A 13,860-nucleotide genomic window follows, 5' to 3' on the forward strand; every position below is an offset into this window, starting at 1 on the left:
CTAGCTATCGCTACCTTATAGCTAGCCTAGCGCTATAGACTCTGCTCCTTTTCCTCCTTCCTTCCTTAGTTCTAGATAGTCTACTATTACGACCTCACTTAGTGCCACGACCTATAACTAGTCGTTTATATTATTATTAGCTGCTTCGAAAAGGGAGGTTATGGCTCTTTTTAGGATCTTATAGTTTTTCCTAGCCGACGTAGACGCTATAGATAGCTAAAAATCGTCTATATAGGATAACTAAAGATCTTTAAAATCCGGCCCCGCTATAACCTTCCTTTATATAAATTAAGAATAGGATAAGGGAAACCGGGGAGCCTTATAGGACCCCTATATTTAGAGGGGTGGGCTGCTAAACCTGACCCTCGAAGGCTAGTTGGATACGCCTGTTTTCTGTGAAGGAGGCTACCTATTTAACTAGATTCGAGGGTAGTTAGAGCTCTTAAAGGATTCTTAGTAGCTAAGGGCGGGCGACGTAGTCGAAGGCCCCTTTAATATCTAAAAACAGCGTAGAAATTACGGCGTTTTGCCGTGATTTACGCTGTTTTTTAATATAGTGGAGGAGAAGAAGGGCCGTATCGATAGCGGATCGTTATTTTCTACCCCCTATCTAAATAGGGTATAGAAGGTCATCGCGGGTATTAGCTAAAAAGCTTAGTCTAGTAGCTATAACCCTCTCGAGGACTTTACCTAAGCAGTTTAGAAGGGCTATAATCCTATAAGACTTAGGATTAGAATAGTCCTTCTTCCCCGGCTTTAGTAGAACGACCCCTAGGGCCTCTTTCTAGTAGGTAGGGTGGTAGCCTATTAAAAATAAAGCTGAGTAGGCCTTTAAGAAGGGCCCGGGAATAGCCTTATAGACCCATTAGATCGGCTATAAGCTTATCCTATTAGGCCCTGGGGCTTTCCCCTTAGCAGCTTTGAAGATAGCGCGTTATAGTTCGGTAGTCTGTAGGCTAGGCCACTCCCATGGTCTTCTAAGGCCCTTACTACGTGATCTAGTCAGGCTCTGGGGGCCGTTAGAAGGGTTAGAGGGGCCTAGGTCCCCCGAAGGGCCTATAAATACAGGGGCTTTAGGAGCGTCGGTGGCGGAAGGAAGAGGAAGAGGAAAAAGGGTCTGAATAAGGGCGTTATATTTTTTATCGAAGGCGTAGGCTTTCTGCTTCGTAGGCGTTTAAATCGGTGGGATTTTGGCGTTTAGGCCGCTCTTTGTGTAGTTATAGGCCTTAAAAATCTCAGGGCCTTAAGCGTTAGCTAGGAAGGCCTCCTAGTGGTTCTTTTTTGCTGTTTTTACTGCCCTATAATAGGCGTTTCGAGCCTCTTTCCAGGTAGTTTCTAGAGCCGCTAGCCGGGTAGCCGAGGCCCCCTTTTTAGCTTTAGCTTTTCTAAAAACCCTAAAAGCCCTATTAGCTGATTTTCGTAGGGCTTTTAGCCCTAGGGTCCACCACGGTTTCGAACGCTCTACTACCCTTAGCTCAGGCATAGAGGCCTTAAGAGCCAGGGAGATAGTATCTGTTAGGTGGCGACCTATAGAGTCCTAATCCGAGACGTTAATAGCCTGCTATAGCTGCTAGTCGAGGCTAGGCTCTAGGCTCTTTAGGGTGCTAGTAAATAGACCCTAGTCCGCTAGCCTATAATTATAGGCCGGTGGAAGGGATCTATTTATAGGACTCTGAGAGCCTAGAATAGAGGCTAAAATCAGGATAGCGCGGTGTAAGGAGGGAGTATTTTCGATATATTCCTACTTATAAAAGCGGAGACGATTAAAGCCGGGCGTGTAAAATACTAGGTCTATAACCGACTCTTAACGAAGATTAGACCTAAAAAAGGTCCCCCCGTTTAGGTTAACTTCTTCAGGATCCACTAAACAGGTGGCTTTAAGGCTGTTTAACCAGTCTACTAGGGCCTAGGCCTTAATAGAAGCCTGATTCGTAGCAGCCCCGTTCTACTACCAGTGGTTCCTATTAAAGTCCCCTATAATAAGGGTCGGCTTAGGGACCTAAAGGCCCTATAGCACGCGATCTTCGGTCTAGGGTCGGCTTCTAGAGCCTGAAAAAGAAGGAAAAGAAGAGGAAGAAGAAGTCGAAGAGGTAGAGGGGGTAGGGCTAGGGGGCCTTAAAGGCCCTCTGCCTGTTATTTCGGGATCCTGCTCTATCTAATTATAGACATTTAGGATATAGAAGGTCTACGGATAATAGACCTCTATAAGCTGCGCGTCTATATTATCTAGAAGGTCTTCGCGGTGTGAAAAATCGATACCCGAGTCCTTTCTTATATACGTAAGGACCCTAGGTTTAATAGGAAAAAACTGGGTTTTCCGAGACGTAGGCGTGATAGTATAGAAAGCTAGGTGGTTTCGAATATACCACCCTTCTGGTTTTAGGACATAGGAAGGCTCTTAGATAAAGACTATATTAGCCGAAGTCTCTAAAGCCTATTCTAGGATAGCTTTCTGCGCCGGACCCTGTTTATCGACGTTATGCTAAATAAACCGGATTTCTTTTAAACTAAAAGACCCTTTATTTATAGGATTTAGGGTTTAATAGCTCGAAAGACCTCGTAGTTTTTACTATAAGGGGGGTATGCCCCCTCGTAGTTATAGCACTTATAGGTCCTGTGTTCGTAGTCGCCGTATTCCTTGCACTTGTTATAGTAGTGGTCTTCGTCGCTATAGCCCTCCGTAGCGTAGATAGAGTAGGTAGTTAGGCTCTTATAGGTCCCTCGGGTATACCCGAATTTCCAGCAGTTAAAGCACTGGGTCCTAGGGGTTATAGGCCTATATTTATAGACCTTTAGCCGCTGGCCGGCTATATAGAGCCCCTGTTTTAAGCAGTATTTCTGCTCTTTAGTAGTTAGCACTAAAACGATAATAGTGCCATAAAGCCCGTCTAGGGTTCCTAGCTACCGAGGCTTCCCTGCCACCCTAATAGGGTTAAAGGTGCCGATTTCGGTAACTAGGTTCTTTAAACCTAGGCCCTATCGAAGGCTGCGGTTTAGGGCTTTTAGCGGTGTATCGGAAGGGTCGGCAGGGTCGGATAATAGCGTTTCCCCCTCTCCGAAGGCCCTAGTAGACACCTGTTTAATAATAAGCTTAAACTAGTCGCCTGTAGGTTAGGGGGGCTGAAGAGGCAGGTTTAGCTCCTTAAACCATTAATTCTAAGAGTCTAGGAGCTACTAAATGCTATATTTCGGGCCCGGGGTCAAAACAAGGTTCCCGTTAGTTAATAGGCTAATAGCCGTAATAGCAGGGATTTTTAGGGCCTTATTTAGCCTGTTCTGGAGCTCAAGAGGATTAAAGTTCTCCCGGGGGATTGTTTCCCCTGCTATAGGCTATAAGACAACCTTAGGGACCTTTTTAGGGTCCGTGGGGAGGGGGGTCGGGGGGGTTAAAGGTGCTAAGGCCTTTTGGGGGGCCTAGGGTGCTATAAAGCCTGTTTTTCCCTTTACAGCCTCGCTATAAAGGGGTTTAGGTTATTCTGTAAGCCTACGAACTGCTTAGGCTAGTTCGTCGACCTTCTGCTCGAGTATAGGGGGCTAGGAGCCTTATAGAGTTCCGTCGATAGCAGATTTAAGCCCTATAGATAGGGCTTTAATCTAAGGGATAGGGTCGAGGTCGTAGGCCTGTTAGAGTAGCTAAAAAGCCTGCTGGAGAAGTCCCCTAGCCTGGGCCTTACTAGCCGAACTAGTCGACTTCTAGGGCGCAGTAAAGGGGTTACTAGCAGTTCCAGGGGCCTTTTTAGCCTATTTAGAGTCTATAAGGCCCTGTTTTTTAGCAGGGGGGGGCCTAGAGGGCGTTTCGAAGAGGCCTTCGGCCTTAGAGTCGGAGGGGGGCTCGGTTCGGGTCCTAGAAAACCTTCTAGGGGTTAGGGTCGAAGGGCTAAGCTGTCTTTTCGAATTAAGGGGCGTAATAAAGTTAGAAGTCCCTATATTTACAGGGCTTTTAGGGGTTTCCCCTATTTCTACCTCCCCTAAGCCCTCTATAATTATAGGGGGCTTAGGGTTAGTTCCGGGGGCGTTATAGTAGGCTAAGGCGTTATTATGGCTAGTACTATAGCTATTATTATGGCTGGGGTCTTTTGTGGGGTGCTGGGGTCGCGAGGCGTTAGTGGCTACGGCTCTGCGCGGCTGCTTTGTTAGCGGCGCACGGGCTATATCAGATTTTTCCCCCGCACGTGGGGCACCTATAGGTACGTTTCTAGGCGTTTTCGCACTTATTTTACGCCCTAAATAGCGCCTGCGCGATACAGGGCTATAGATAGGCGTATAGAGCTTGAAAAGAGCTATCGATTGATATAGCTTTTAAGTGGTTTAGAGCATTTGCGCGTAAAACGTAGGTCCCCCCACGTGTAATTATGATGGGTGCTATGACCTGCAGCCGTCAATTCGGTGTGTGGATGGCACTTTCCTTGTGCAGCTGGTCAAGTGGGTACCAGACGTCAGTAAGGGGTGGTGCCGCCTCGTAAACGGGGAAGGACAGCCCAACAGGTGGTTTTGCACCCCCACGCGCCTCATTGGTTGACTTTGATACGACATCCAACCACCGCCGAAGTTTTTCAACCTGGCCATCCGTCTCTCACGAGATGGGGATTCTGGCCTACGGAGGCATTTTGGTCCATGAGATATTAGGCGCCAGACTCGGACAAAAAAAAACAAGGCCAAAGGACGACGGAAACATCAATTGTACACGCTATCAAATCGCCCGTTCGTCGTCAGAAGTAAATCCAGACGGCAACTAATACAATACAGTAGAATACCCTGGACCGGAAAGGAGGTATTCTTATATATAGGATTGTGGTATGCATCATGAGCCATGCTGCATACTGGCGAAGCACCAAGACAGTCGAATCATTGACGTCTTCTCTCTTCATCGCCCTATCCGTCTTACGCGTACAGAATCACCACTCTTCACCGTACTGATATTTTATGGACAGCTTCGCGCCACTTCTTTTCGTCGTTCCTGTTGCAGATCGGTTAGTCAGGCGCCCAAGGTGCCCTTAACGAGAAGAAGAAGAAGAAGAAGGGGGAAGAAAGGACTCACTTGTCGAACCGAAGGATTCGTCCTAGCACCGGGACCAACTGCTCCCGTAACTTGTTGTCCTTTTGCTCCAGGAACTGAAGCAGAATCGCCTTCAGATACATCGTGTCACTACTGGGTGCCGTTGACCCGTTGAGTCCCGATCGCGACGAGTCCATGGAGCTACGCTCCGAGCTCAGGCTCGCCCCTAGCTTGGCTTGCACCGCTTTGAGGTCCTTGGACACCTTGTCGTATCGTTGCTTCGACTCCTCGAGTAATTTCCGCAGGTCCGTCTTCTGTTTCTCTGCGTCGCGTACCTGCTCCTCCGAAGCGTCCAGCGCCGCCCGGAGATCCGACGTTGCCGCCCGCATCTCCGCCACCTCGGCTTCCGCCTTCTCCTCGATGGCCTCGAGCACTTCCCGCCGCCGCCGCCACTCTCGTTCCTGAGTCTCCAGCTCCTCCTTTTCGCGAGCAAGGCTCTTCACCTCGCGCTCGAAGTCGCGAAGCTTCTGCTTTTGCTCTTCCAGCTCCCGCGTCTTTCGCCGTGCCAGCGTGTTGGATTCCTCTTCGATACGGTCGCGCTCTTCAATGGCCGCTTCCATCCGCGCCCGCATCTCCCGCACCTTGTCGTCTGCCCGTTGGTCCACCTCGGCGAGGAGACCACGCATCCTCTCTGCCTCGCGGGTCCGTTCCGAAAGATGCTTATGAATATCAGCCAACTCCTCCTCGAGCGACTCCGACTGCGACCGGGCCTCCTTCAGCTGCATAGTGAGTTCTGCCGTCTGGTCGCGCATGCTGCCCAAGAGGCCCTGGGCGTTGGCATATTGCTGCTTCCTCAACTCCGTCTCTTCCTGCAGTGCTCGCTTCTCCGCCCGGAGCTCTTCGACCTTCGTCTCAAGCTCCTTCACCCTCGGCCTCAGCCTGTTCAGTTCGTCCCGAACCGCCTGGAGCTCCCGCGCCATCTCTTCCTTCGCAAGGCTGATTTCCTTCTTCTCGGCCTCTGATCGGCGGAGGTCACGCCCAGAAACCCTCTGGGCGTCCTCGAGGCGCAGGCGGGTGTTTGTTTCGGCGGCAAGCTTCTCTCGAACAGACTTGAGCTCGGTTTCGCGGTCTGTCGCGAGACGTTGGGCCTTATTCAGCTCGGCCATCAGATCCCTTTCCCTCTTTTCTAGGCTGCGGAGATCGGCGTTCTTCGCCGCCAACTCCTCCTTCGTCGACTCGAGCGCCGCCGAATCCTGCCGCAATGCCTTCATTTCAGGCTGCGCCTTCTGCAGCACCTCCCGCAGATCTGTCAGGTCCTTATAGCGCGTCTGGGCAAGCTGCTGTGTCGCCGCTAAATCGGTCTGGAGGCTGGCCGCCTTCGACTTCACTTCCTCGTACTCTTCTTTCAGGTTATCCAATTCACTCTGAAGCTTGGTGGCCTGCGCCTCGGCGCCAGTTGCAGCAGTCCCAATATCTTTCTCCAGCTCTTCGATCCTCGCCTTTAGCTCCGCCTTCTCTCCTTCGAGGGTCTTGATCTTATCCTTGGCTTCGACGTGATCATGTCCAATGTCCGTGATTTCGTAACGTAGGGTCTCAATCTCCTCCGTAAGGTCCTCTTCGGTCTTGCGCCGTTTCGATAGTCGCTCGATCTGGGCATCCTTCTCCGCGACTGCTTCAGTGAGTTTGGCGATTTCCGCCTCAAGAGCCTCCGATGAGCTTGTCTGTTGTGAATCTTCGGCCACTGGCTCTCCAGGCTGAGCGCTGGCTGTACTGGCCGTATCGGGGGCAGATGGGCCACCGCCCGCACCGCCCTTCTTCTTTTTCTTCTGCTTCTTCTTGGATGTTGTAGATGTGGTGGTTGTCGCGGCGGGTTCTGCAGCTGCCGGCTGCGGTGCGCTGGACGTCGATGCGGTAGCAGCAGCTTCCCGCTCCTTTAGGAGCTCTGCAATCTTGGCCTCGTCTTCAGACTTGAGCTTTTTGAGCTCGCCAATCGATTGAGTGAGAGAGTCGATCCTCTTGTCCGATTCAAACTTCGCTCGGATGAGCTTCTCTGCCTGGGCATGTTCCTTGTCAGCTCGCGCAGCGGACCCCGAAGCTTTCGTCTCCCATTCCTTGACCAGGGAGCTTAGGTTGTCCAGTGCAGACTTTAGGGAGCTCTCGGTCTCTGTGAGTTGTGCCTGGGCCTTCTCCAATCGCTCATTCAGGGCAGTGATCTCGACGTCTTTCGCATCCAGCTGGGGTTGCAGAGAAGAACCAAGGGCAGCCGTATCGCGAAGCTCGCTGGTCTCGCGGGTAGCCTTTTCAAGGCTTTCGACGAGTTCGGCGCTCGACTCTCGGGCGACAGCAAGCTCCTGCTTGAGCGACTCCACTTCGGCGTTGAGGTTCTCAATTTGTCCAGCCTTGGCAGCAACGTCGGCCTGCAGTTGGGGTATTTCGTTGTCGAAAGAGAAAAAATCCTCGCTGGCGTCCGGCTCTGCCGGCCCCTCCCCTCCCTGGGGCTTCTGTTTCGGCGAGAAGATGCCCAGGACGGACTGAACAGGAGACTTGCTGGACGAAGGGCTTCGAACATGCCCGCTTGCGGTTTCATCGCTGTCTTTTGATGTTTTCTCTTGCTTGTCGTCAATGTCGGCCGCTGCGTCCGCGTTCGGCTGGGAAACTTTCAAGGCAGCCACTTCGTCCTTCAAGGCACTGAGATCTTTCTCTGCCTGCTCGTACTTCTTCTTAAACTCATCCCTCTCCATGGATACGTTCTTGTATTCTTCCATGACGAGTTGTTCCTTCATCTTCAACGAGTTGAGAAATTCAACGAGTGCCTCAGGCTCCCGGATCGAGCCAACGCTTGTGTGTTCTTTGAGGGCGCGTTCAAAGGGTTCAATGGATGTTGCCCGGCTGTGAGCAATTCTGTAGGAGCGTAGAATCTCTGGGTAGGTCGCCTCCAACTTCTCCAACTTGCGAAGTCTGGCACGGATCTCCGGCGGGAGATTGTTACTGTTCGAAGTTGCAGAATTCTCGGTCTTCTTGGTCTGCAGTTCCGTCGATTTTTCAGAGATGCCCTTCTCCTGGTCGTCCTTCCCACTCTGCTGCGCCGGTTCCAAGTCCCCTGAGGCCTTGGACCCCGAATCGCCGTCGGCCTTCCCCTCTGCCATGGCTACTGACTTTGGCGTACCCGCGCGACTCGGTTCATCGCTATCGTCTAATACAAACGCCGCCTCGAAGACGGCGGGATCAGGGTTGGGCGCGGCATCCGTAGCCACATCTTGACTTCCAGGTTGTTGCGCGCGAGTCCTCTTGGTTTGAGATGAGGAAGTAGTTCGCGAGGTCCCGGCAGAGGAAGATGTGCGCTGGAGTGTCGGGGACTCCGGCTTCTGTCTCGCTTGCTCTTCAGCGATCGTCCGGTCAATCGAAGCCTTGATTCTCTGTTTCCGCCTCTGTCAGCCAAAAGCACTACCAATCGTGACTGTACGCGAAGTTGGGGGTTGTTGTTGTTGTGCTGCCGTTGTTAAGAAGCAGAGGTGACAGAGGACATGGAGACTGACTTGGAACATGATGATGTCCGACGAGGGCGGCGCCTCAGGAACCTGAGAGCTTCCCCTGTTTTTCTGGATCAGGGCCCTACCGGTAGCTGGTCGCCGAAGAAGCAGGCAATATTGGCATCATAAGTCTGGGAATAATTGGTCTTATTGAGTGAAGAAATAGATTGCATGTACGGAGGAAGGCAAGTGTCAGCCTTCAGACCACCCACCCCCTGTTGTTGCGAACAAGTGTTGGATCGGTACGTACCTTGCACAATCAGACACGTGCGCCAAGACTTCTTCACGTCCTGGAGCCGTTCGTGATTATATAATCCAGCATCGTCTTACCGTCGGTGACTCGGTGACGCAACGTACACTCGATGCCGTTGCACCTCTTATCCGTGCTTTGTAAAAGGGTGATTCAACTACACGGGAATAGCGGGGCGTCTGAGGAAATGAGCTTACTGGTCAAGGGGGAAGAACTACCTCATATACGCTATATCTGATGCTTTGAATGAACATTTGTTTCTAGGTACAGTGGACAGTTTGAAGCCGCCCGGGTTTGCGCAGTGACCGGACCCCCTTAGCGTGGTTGTGTTTTTCTCCAGTGTACTACGGCGGTTATGTAGAGATCAAGCAGTTGGCATGACTGTTGCTACGATGACACTTCGCTCAACCCTTCTTGCTCCTCCGTTTCCTCGCGCCCGAGTTGTTGTGCTTCCCAGTACTCTGGCCCTGACTCTCTCCAAGCTCCATCGCCTCACCAGTATCCTCGTCGTCCTCGACGTCCTCATCCTCAGCCTTGAATTTTTGTTCTACGGGAACACCATCATCCGGGGCTTCCCGTGCGCCTCGGAGCACCTCCTTGATGAGACGCTTGCCTTCGTCCACCTCCCCGTTTGCCGCGCCGCACCCCATGCATTTCCAGGTCCCCATCTCCGCCAGGCTCTTGGTCCCAGGTGGCGCTTGGCCGTTCACAAGCCGACAATTCTGGCAAATGAGCACGATGCGGTTCCTGGGCGCCGTCTCGTCCTCGCCGAGAAGTAGATCCAGGATGCGATCATACCAGTGCGGACCGTTGTCTCCAAGGCCGCTTTGAGGCGCATAGTGTTGCGGCGGAGGCGGCTGTGCGTACGCGTTGGGCGCAAACTCGGCTGAGGGCTCAAGACTAGCAACCCAAGATGAACCCGGGGACGGAGGTGCAAAACGAGGGTCGTGACCCGGTTGCGGCGTTCCAGGACCCGGAGTAGGTCCATCAGGTCGTCTGATGTTGGCGGTCGGCGGAGGGGGCATGGTGGTCCGGCCGGGCACGCCTCCTTTTGGCTTACGCCCTTGCCCTGCTTGTTCGGCACCGTCTTCCTGGCCTTCATTGCCAGAGACTGGTTTCTTTTCACCCTTGCCCAGCTTCCCCTCTGAGCCCCCATACTTCTCCAGCAACTCAAGAGTCGAGTTGTACTTTGTGGCATCTTTCAGCTTCTGGATCGTTTTCGCGCGTTCGTCGTGATGTTGTTTGAGCTGCGCAGAGAGGCTCTCGATTCGGAAATTGAAATATCCGGTAATGGACGTTCGAATGATGTATATCCTAAAATCCATGATGCATTAGAAAATCATACGTGGAAATAGTATAGTCTCTCGAGAAAAAAAAAAAAAAAGAAAAAAAAAAGGAACTCACACGACAGGGCCTCCTGCTACCCCGGCCCAATCCCACGGTCCCATATTCTGGTATCCAACCACCAGCAACTGTACGATGGCGAGAACCAGGTACCCCACGGAGAGATACAGCATAGAAAGGACTCGCGCGCGACGGGACGACGCCCTAGTCCGCTCAAGCCAGGACTGCAAGTCGGTGATCTTGGCGGAAAGAGCCGAGAGGGTTTTCTCGAACGAGGCGGGGGAGGAGTCGTCTCTCTACATCATCATTCAATGTTAGCCCGCCCATACGTGCGCATTCAGGACAAAGGTACTTACCCTCCATGGCCAGAAAGACACCATGGCGACGGGAGAAGTATCGTCGCTTAGTGTAACATCCCAAGCCCTGGGGAAAAAAGAGTAGCACGGAACGGATGTATGGCGATTGTATGCCAGAAGATTTGAAATTCCGGTCTCTCCTTGAATGGAGGAAACCGCGAGGTAAGAAAGACGAAAACAAATGGAATTGGCGAAGGTCGAAAAGAGTGGCGACAGCCTGCCAGTTGCTGACTTGATGATCGCAACTACCTTAGGCAGCCGTTGAACGACCGCCAGCTTAGAGATCCTGTCGGTGTGGCAGCTTTGTATACGCCGTACGCAGAAAGAAAGGCCAGCTGGCAGCCCACCAATGAGCCATTGCTGCAGCCGGAAGCTATGGTCCCCACTTTGACCCACTTGCGCACGCTGTTCCCCGCATCCTCCGTTCTCGGGATGCTGCGAACAGGCTCATGCCGTTTTATCTTTTGAGAGCTTGTCTAGGTAGATAAGGTAGTTTACCTAGGTACCCCGTAGAACTTCCGAGCAGGGCAGCCTGAACGACTTTGACTTCACGCCAGGTTGATTTACGTAAAATACTGGCACAAGCCGCTTGTTCTCTTCTTTTCCTTCGTTGTCCTCTGGCTTAAGGTCTGTAGTGTACTCTGCCAGACGCTCTCAAAATACGAATTACGGAGTATAGTGAATACACCATAGCAGAACCAGCTATTGTTACGACAGGCGCGCACATGTTGGGGCCGTGTGTTCTCCCGGCGAGTCGCTACTCCAAAGCTGTTAGATCTGATCATCGTCTTCCAGAGACATCTTTCATCCCGTCTCACTCGGGGGGTTCGCGTTCCGGCTCTCCCCTGATATCCATCGATCTCTTAGAACATGTCAAACATCAGCCAAAAATGCAGGGATGAGAGTGAAACTTGTCAGATTGAGTCCCTTCACACTTATCAGCGCGTCCTACCATCTGGGCGCTGTTCACGCTTTTCGTCCCAAGCCTACCAGGAGTCTTGTTTGTCTAAGACTCATTCTCTACAAGGCCATGCTTGATGGCCGGACAGTGCGTGTCGGGGTTCTACGGACCTTGGTCGCCGAGAAGATAAGAATCTCAGTTGGCGGTATTCAAAAGGTGAAATGGATGCAACAGGCCAAGTCACGTCGCAACTGGGATTATCCCCTTTCTACAGGCAAGACACCTGTCACACTGGTGGAAGCCGATGTCCCGATTCGAACTGGCCTGGAATCAACCGCCCATCAGATCGACTTCGGGGTTCTGTCTTAGGACCATCACTCTCGAGTCAGTAGCCCCGACCTCAGTCTCAAGGACAGAGTCGACTTTGGTCCGCTACATGGTCTTGTGCATAGCAAAAGACTTTGACTTTCCCAAGGCGCAATGACAACGCGGACTCGGCAATCTGGTTAGGCGGTCTAGATGGACTTCAACAGCAAAGGGGAAAAAAGGCTTGCGAAAGCCCCATGGTTGGGTCACAGGGTATCACCCTCTGAAGATACCATCCGTCATGTTTTCGGCTGTTTCTACGTGGAATTGGTGATTCGGATCGAATTCTAGGATGAGTCGCAGGCAACCAGGCATGGAGCCCATGTAATGAGCGTGCCTCAAGGGTTCGCGTGGCTTTTTCGTAAGCCGTCATTCGAACAGGCATTGCGTCAGTCGATCGAGTCGTCGTTGCCAGCGACGAGGTCGGGTAATAGCCGTAGGCAAAGTCCTCGTGGATTCAGGTGCTTTCCAACCAAGCTTAACATACTGAAGGAGGAGGGTTACCCTTCGAAACGAAGCGGCCAAATGAGTATACCGTCAGGCATCTTTGGTTGTTTGTAGAGGACGGCTCCTTTCTCCATATAAATTGGACAGTGAAGTCCCCCCACAAAATAATGCGCGTTGTTGGAAAATAGGATTTCGACGGCGTCCTGTAGGCTTGCTATCGGTCGCCAGGTGTCCAGTTTCGAAGTCCTTATCTGGGTTTGTTAGGGGTGTTGAGTTCTCGAGACTAGGGGTCTTTTCTCTGTTATGTGGCGCATTCCTGAGGAATCGACTCGATTTGGAACGGTCGGATCGTGCTAGTAATGGGACCGTTGCAGGCCAGATTAATAATATTTGGCGACCGTCATGGGAGGCGGAGGCCAGAGCACCACACCCCGAGTCTTCCGAGTCGTCCATTGCAAATCGCGAAGAGGACATCTCCTCGGGGGATGAGACCGCTGTTTCTCGTTCTCGGGATCCTGTTACAGTTACTCATGGCATGCAGATAGCTTCAATCCACATTGTCAGTCTGCTTTAATTAGAGTTTCCAGCGCAAAAAGTTCCAGTGAAAGCGGGGACGGGCTCCGGGCTTCAAGAACCTGTCAGGTATCTTGCTGGCCGACTTAAAAAATTGCGAGCGCTCAAGGGCGCGGGGAAGAGAATCTTCCGAAAACAATGAGGAAAAAGAAAAGAACCCCCGGAGTGAGATGACGGAAAGGCAAGGCAAATGAAGGGTTAAAGGGGATGACTGAGCTAAAGTTGAATGCGAGGAAGTCCAGAAGGGTCGAAATTCAGCAGTGGGGCGGGAAAGGACGGAGCTCGGCACAAGCGCAGATGACTAACGCTCTAGTAAAAAAGAAAAAAGTGATAGTGCTCGTGGTTCTTTTCGGCTTGAAATGGAGGCTTGGGACTTCTAGTTTATCGTGCGCTAGTTCTGAGCAACATGTTACCTAAAAGGTATTCAACATGATTCGATTCCGCTCCAGAATGGGCAGTTACTCAGGTACTTGCCGCGGGCTGGGGCGACGTCAGACCATCTCTCCACACACTCGAATGTGGGTTCTGGCCGTTTTGAGCAGAAAGGTCTCCATGACGTCACATCTTTGACCTTGGAGATTAGCGATCGCGATCACAACGGAAACAATTGAACAATGCCGCACGTGCTCACGCTAATTAATTACTATCGGAATTATACACGGGGAGGAAGTAAAACAGGTTGGAGTGTGATTACAATTTTCGAGGTCCTCAACATTCTCCTCGAAGCGTCTCTGCTTTGGGAGTGGTGATTCGATCCACCGCCGCTGACCGCCGTATTCCACCGTTTCTTCAGTTGTCAATTCATTGCCTTCTCACACTCACCTTTTACCTTTTTTTTTTTCCGACCCGAGGAGCAATTGAATTCAAACGGACCTTTGGAAATGACAGTGATCGGCGACGCCAAAAGCTGTCACTGCTATATCCGCAAGTGCAATGCCCCTTGATCCACGGCACTAGCCCCGGCTGGGCTTGGCTCGAATCGGGGACTCGGGGTCGCTCCTAACGGCCAAACACAAGCCCGGCATAGCCGCTGCTCGGTGCCGTTCCCCTTCTCCCCCATCCACATGGTAGACCAGCATTGCCCCCCCCATCAACCC

The 13,860-nt window shown here is 51.9% G+C and overlaps 2 protein-coding genes across 2 annotated transcripts; both read right to left on the bottom strand.

The window, feature by feature from the left end:
- Positions 1-4,656: 4,656 nt before the first annotated feature.
- SODALDRAFT_292432 (hypothetical protein) lies at positions 4,657-8,697 on the bottom strand. Its single transcript, XM_028608692.1, has 3 exons — positions 8,533-8,697; positions 5,039-8,412; positions 4,657-4,957 (listed from the first exon to the last, which is right to left on the bottom strand). The coding sequence occupies exons 1-3, from the start codon at positions 8,539-8,541 to the stop codon at positions 4,906-4,908; spliced, it is 3,435 nt and encodes a 1,144-aa protein (XP_028469404.1). The 5' UTR covers positions 8,542-8,697; the 3' UTR covers positions 4,657-4,905.
- A 271-nt stretch (positions 8,698-8,968) lies between these two features.
- SODALDRAFT_308454 (hypothetical protein) lies at positions 8,969-10,768 on the bottom strand. The gene is made up of 3 exons (XM_028609082.1): positions 10,477-10,768; positions 10,181-10,416; positions 8,969-10,090 (listed from the first exon to the last, which is right to left on the bottom strand). The coding sequence occupies exons 1-3, from the start codon at positions 10,498-10,500 to the stop codon at positions 9,181-9,183; spliced, it is 1,170 nt and encodes a 389-aa protein (XP_028469405.1). The 5' UTR covers positions 10,501-10,768; the 3' UTR covers positions 8,969-9,180.
- Between the last annotated feature and the right edge of the window lie 3,092 nt (positions 10,769-13,860).

Source organism: Sodiomyces alkalinus, assembly GCF_003711515.1.
Source record: "Sodiomyces alkalinus F11 unplaced genomic scaffold SODALscaffold_2, whole genome shotgun sequence".
Taxonomy (NCBI): Eukaryota; Fungi; Ascomycota; class Sordariomycetes; order Glomerellales; family Plectosphaerellaceae; genus Sodiomyces; species Sodiomyces alkalinus.